The sequence below is a fragment of the Canis lupus genome, chromosome 24, assembly GCF_011100685.1.
Source record: "Canis lupus familiaris isolate Mischka breed German Shepherd chromosome 24, alternate assembly UU_Cfam_GSD_1.0, whole genome shotgun sequence".
Classification (NCBI taxonomy): Eukaryota; Metazoa; Chordata; class Mammalia; order Carnivora; family Canidae; genus Canis; species Canis lupus.
In genome coordinates this window covers 22,204,453-22,210,452 of record NC_049245.1, presented here as the reverse complement: position 1 = coordinate 22,210,452, position 6,000 = coordinate 22,204,453, and the positions used below count along the sequence as shown (strand labels likewise).

General features: G+C 44.4%; 1 protein-coding gene across 7 annotated transcripts in view; it reads right to left on the bottom strand.

The window, feature by feature from the left end:
* Positions 1-416: 416 nt before the first annotated feature.
* Positions 417-6,000, bottom strand: part of KIF3B (kinesin family member 3B) — a 45,024-nt gene continuing 39,440 nt past the window's right edge. For 5 of the 7 annotated variants that reach the window (XM_038571955.1, XM_038571953.1, XM_038571956.1 and 2 more), the window contains exons 8-9: positions 4,700-4,878; positions 3,714-3,810 (exon numbers count right to left, since the gene is read on the bottom strand). In XM_038571955.1, the coding sequence (XP_038427883.1) occupies positions 3,714-3,810; positions 4,700-4,878 (276 nt within the window). Of the gene's footprint in view, positions 3,811-4,699; positions 4,879-5,118; positions 5,556-6,000 lie in introns of those variants that run through there. The other 2 variants (XM_038571952.1, XM_038571959.1) reach the window with 2 other exon arrangements.

Sequence of the window (6,000 nt, the reverse complement as noted above, 5' to 3'; positions counted from 1 at the left end):
GATCACAAGAACAACCTGTGGCCCATTTCTGGTATTTCTTTTTTTACCTGATGGTAAATAGCATAAAATATTTTTGCGTTAAAAAAAAAGGGGGACACAACTTAAAGTATAATATGGAATGAACTTAAAGAAATTTTGAACCCAAAACACAAAAGTTCAAAAAAATGCCACTGCCGGCTGCCCAGGCCTATCTCAGGAACCCCCACAGAAACACATGAAAAGCCCTTGTCACCCTTTCTTCATTTTATGTCCCTTTACCTTATTGCTATTTTTTTTTAATGCCAGCATCCCAACTCAGTCTTCATTTTCCACTCCCACCCTCCTTTCACTAGAAAAGTTTAAATGTTTAAAGAAGGTGGCACATGTCAGCCACTGGCATGTCATTTTCAAAAGTGTTAGTCATTTATAAGGACACCTTTTTGTAGGTACAATAAATCTGATTGATTTTTATTACACATCTTAGTTTAGAGTCACTTTTACATTCCTAGACAAAGAGATGATACAAATAAATATCAATTGTAAAACTTAGAGCCCAAGTATTGGCATATTCTTTGTCTAAAAGTAGCCAAAGAGAAGGTCAAGCTCAATAGTAACTCCAAAGAGCCATAAAGCCCACTGCCTCCTGCCTGCCCCAGGATCACTCCTTTCATAAATAACCTCAAAAGCATTTCATTCAAAATAACAAGGGCGGGGAGAAGGTGGCAGATTTCCAAACAGTACCAGACAAAACCATGCGCAGTAGACAACAGCCAGGCCCACTGTCCTTATCCAGTTCCCTCTGAGCATTTTGATTATGGCTTTTAGAGTGTATATTAATAGCCCCATTTTCATCCACGGATGGTGTTGAGATGGCCCAAGGTGTTGTTTGCAATGAGCCTCGACTGTAAGTGGGAAATGTGAGGCAGAACTGATACCCCATGTTAACAGGGAATCAACACTTCTCAAAAACTCGGCAACAATTCTACATTCAGTGAGGGAGGACTTACAAGAGTCAGACAGGAAAAGCAGAGAGTGGCCTAGGCCTGAACTGCAGAACTCTCTGACGCCCTTGGTCATGGAGGTGTGGGTGGTACAATTCAAGCAGCATGCAGGCATTCAATGGGGAACAATCCAACATTAGGTCAGAGTCTTAAGAAAGTGCTTCATGCCTAGGATTTGTGGCCTTGGGGTCTGAATCCAGGGATCTGGGAGACAGGTGACTTTAGAATATGAAGGCAGATACATACATTCTTATTGATCAGAGCAAAAAGGGGCTCGATGAAGGTTGCACACACAGTCTTAAACTCCTTCTCCCAGGTGATCTTCTTAGAGCCTGTTCAGACTTGTTTCCAGACTTTGCTGGCTGCTCCTGCGTGAAGACCCTCAGATGGCTTGGAACATTCTAGCGTGACTACAGACATGAAAACCAGGTCGGTCCTCTACACATTTGGCTCAATTCAGAGCCCAAAGCAGCAGCTTTCTGGTAGCAGTAAGCCATGCTCCTGTCTGCTCTACTCAAATATTTATCGGATCCATTTTGAGAGAAGAAAAGCACCAGAGACTGCTTGGGGAGGGATAGCTCCACCTCCTCACAGCTGTTTATCTGCTCTCACGGACTGCTGGACGAACACAGCTGTGTATAAGGCAAGCCTGTTTTAATAACCCTGCCTGCCCACTTGGCTTTCTCTTTCTGCCCTTAGAAAAGTTCCACGGTCACTCAACCACCCTTGCTCAGAATAGCCACCTTGAGACATCGGTATTAAGGTATGGTGTTATCTGCAGTGTTCAGTTCTGATTTGCTAGATGAATATTTTCAGCCTATGGAATTCAGACTAGCTTTGAGGGAATGTGGTGCAAGAGGCAGGTGTAACTGGCAGATAATCATTTCAGACTATCCACCTCATCATTTGGTTCCTGTTCAAGCAGGTAAGTTCTTAATAAATATGAAGCAGGGTTTGATCCCAAGAAAGATGAGGGAAGGCTCCATTATGCTCTGGGAATTGCTGAAAAGGGCTCTGGGTTTCAGAAAGAATGGTAACTAAAAAGGAGATAAGCTGCCAGATGCCAGATCTCCATTTGTAGAATGCTAAGACATTGCACTTGGTACCCCTCTTTCCCATGGGTTCTGATCCAGAAATGTGCCCTGGGAACTCAGCAGCGGAGTTAAACTATAACTCAAGGCCCACCTGAGTCGCCACCTTCCTGAGGCACCGTGCCAGCAAGGTGCGCCAGTATGGCAGACCTAGGGACTCGTACTGTCCCCTCAGGCTTGGCTCATGGACTCAGACACTCACATGGGAGCACTTCTAGCCTGGATCAGTCATTCAGTGGGCCTTTAATACAGACAAAGGCAAAACTGCACGTTAGTGTATTTCTAACACTGGGCAAGTCCTTGGTCTCTCTCTTCCAGACACACACGGACACTCAAAAAACACAGGCACCATTGTGCTTGCACACCCACACACTTAGGAGTTTCTCTAGGGGAGGAAAAGTGAGCAACATTCACCTAATGACCAACATAAAATGAAGCTCTGAATTTCAATAATACAACGAACTAAAACTTATGAACCAAACTAGTGTATGTAAATGGGAATTCCTAACTCTCTCCTCTGAGCTTGTTCAATGGTGCGGCCACTTCTGGCCACCATGTTTGGCTCTGCCCACAGGGAGCCACAGATCTAACCTCAGGTGAGTGTTCTGCTGGCAGACAGGACTCCTTCGCTCTCATTCATTATATCTTCCTCTCCCACCGCTCCCAAGTCCCACGTCTCTGTCTCTGCACTGCCTAATCACCCTCATGCAAACAGGGAACAGAATGGGGAATTCAAAAGTGCCACTGTATGTCTCATTCCCCTGACTCTTGTCCCATCAAAGAAAGCAGAGCCAGTCTCTTTTCTCATAAAACAGGCCCACAACTGAGCATGCTCTGGGGGCAGAGGATGGGCCTAGGCAGGGACACTCAGAGGATATCTGCAAGGGAAAAGATGGTGACAAATGAAGAGTAAAGTGACACAGTGTATGGACATGGCATCAGCTTACAGATTTACGGCTTTATGGTCATGGTTTTAAGGTTTTAAAGAAGCTATTTCCCTGAACTCTCTAAGGAGGCAAAGGGAATGTTGTTTCTATTGCTTCCAACATTCTTGGAAAACATTTCTTTATTCAGCAGATCCCAAAGGCCAATCAAGCCTATCGGGGGCTTGGATCCAAATGAGAATTCTCATTCTACCGACAGGAACAAGCACCTATTCAATTCTAGGGCTTTTACTTTTCAACTTCACTGTCATTTTATCCTGAGGCTCCGAAGACTGGGTCCTGCTCAGGTGACTCCTGATTCTGCCCCGTTGTTCAACAAGAAAGGAGCCTGGCACAAAGAACAGGCTAGAAAAGGAGAGGGGAGAGGGAGGGAGGGCGAGGGAAGGAAGAAGAGGAGGCAAGGGAGAAGGGAAGCAAGGTCACTGGTCATTCTCTTGCTTTCCACTTCGACTAGCACACTTTACCTTACCCATGCATTTCTGAGATGCTAATTAAAGGACATTTCCCAGAGTCACAGCGTGCCAGATTAGGACAGCACGCTTCAACCAGAGTATGGTGGTTAATCTGCAAAGAGGCCATAGCTTCTCCCCAGGGGCACGGTTCTGAGTTTGGGCTTGAAGTCCTCTCTGCAGGTTTTTGCTCGTCTCTTCTCTCAGAAGGCAAATGCTATTTACACCCTGGGAGAGGAGGAGCTGGCTTTACTTTGGAACCAGCCCTCGAGACTGTGGATAAAGCTGAGATGCAGGGGTTCCTGAGGAAGAGGAGGAGGATCCCGACTTCCTTCCGCTTTTAGGCCTGCAAGAGTCAAGCACATGTTTACATGTCATGTCCCATCTCTGTTGCTGACACAGATCATGTTCTTTTCTCAACAAGTACCCTTAGCCTTTCCTCAGTGGCCTGAAAGCCAGTATACTTTCAACTGTAAAACCACCAGACTGGCATAGCCTGATCCTCTGTGCATGGCTAACACAACCTGCCAACCCAGGCATGACACCTCAGGGAAGGAACCTGCTTCTCAGCCACTGTCCTTCCATTTAAATCGGATCTTGACTATCTTCTCTGAATTGGTAAAAAATACTGTTTGCATTCCATTTTTGGTTTTCACCTATTTGTTGTCCTTAAGTTTCTAATCCAAAGTTTAATAAGGCAGAGTTTCTAATTTAGCACCACATTAAGTACTTGATAATTCAATGGGTTATTTAAATGAGGTAAATTCAGCACTGAGGCTCGGAGCCTGGGCTGTGGATTTAGACACACGTAAGTTTGAACCCTGGCTCTGTACTTCCTTCCTTAAACTTGGCTACTTTGTAAAATTCTGACTTAGTTTTCCAATCTATAAAATGGGGTTACTGGTAATATTTACAAGTTTGTGTAGACATCATTAAGAGAATTTTTTTAAAGCACTTAGAATTGCATAGTACCTGGTAGGGACCAAAGAACTATCCTTTATTTCACCAGAATATATACTCCTCATGATAGGACCCGGGGCACATCAAGCATTCCAGTGTTCATTAGATTTGACATGATGCCCAAGCCATAAATATTTGTGGAATATATGAATACACATAGGAGTAACATGGCAATACTTTCTGGTGTGTTCCGTAAAGTGTTGACAAACCTTTACCTTTATTTGTCCTTGTTCAAGCATGTTCTGCATAGCCATAGGCCATCAAAAGCCACTCACCTGGCCTTGGATTTCTTATTTGTAGTGCTTTCAAAGGATGATGCATCCACCTGTATCTCATCTTCATCCTGCAGAGCCGCATCCAGTGCAGCCTGAACTTTGGGAGCAATGGCGGGGCCCTCGTAGTCTCTGGTGGTCCGGCTGGGCATGTCCAGCTCTAACAGCACGATGTTTTCTGCCTGCAGAAGCACAGCCATAACCAGCCAGGCTGGCCTCTGATCGATCAGACAGAGAGAACAAGCAGTCCTGACCCCCTCCAAAAAACAGAATTGCACATTTCTTGCTACTCAGAGCCTACCAAGCGCCTGTAGTGACACGGTTTTATAACTTTTTCCTGGTGAGGATACAGATGTTTTTATCTTTTCTCTTGGCTTTCTTCTATTTCCTTTTTTAAAAAAGTGTTTTTTTGTGTGTGTGTGTTTTTTTTTTTTAAACAATGAACATATATTATACCCTAAGGGGAATAAGCAGGGGAAAATAATAAGTAGAACCCACTTACTGCAGTCAATGTGAAAACACAAAAAGATATAAATAAGAAGATATTAATCACTGACCATTTCACCACCTACAGCAGTTCTCATGAACCTTCTGGTGGCCAAGGGAAGGAGGCAGGTAGGGAGTACATATGTGGAAGGCATGTGGCAGTGTGTGTCTTGTAACCATATTTTATAAATCATACTGGGCCCTGCCTCATAACTGGCCTTGTGGCTGGATTTCTTCACTTGATAGCCTGTGGTGGGCCTTTCCCTGGCTCCTACATACTGAGATGAGTAAGTAGAGGGAAGAACAGCCATGGTACACATCTCCTCCTTCAGCAACTCCCACCCAGTCGAGTCCAGAGGGGGCAGAAGGGTCACTGCAGGGAGAAGGTGGAGAGATGGAGTGGCTCCATCAATCAATTTTATATATTGAGATGCTGCCTAAAATTTTTCTTAATGGAGCGGGTCCACTGCTACAAACCTCTGAGAGCCATTGCTTTAAATTCTACCTTTGGATCAGGTTAGCCCCCTGGAAATCCACACATTTTGATTTGTAGGCTTTGAAATCACGTTTTTGTTTTGAGACATGAAATAATGGGCAAGAGATGCACCCTCTGAAACTTCAAGGAAAATGCTTATGAGGACCCTGATACATTATTCACCTTCCACTACAGAAAGCGCCCCCTATTGTGATTTTTTTTGCTTTGTTTCCTTTATTTTAAATAACTCAACACCAGGAAGAATAGCACCTGAGGGACTAATTAATCCCAATCTGCTCTCCTTTGGTGGCCAAGGAAGACTCAAAAACACATTAAATGTTTC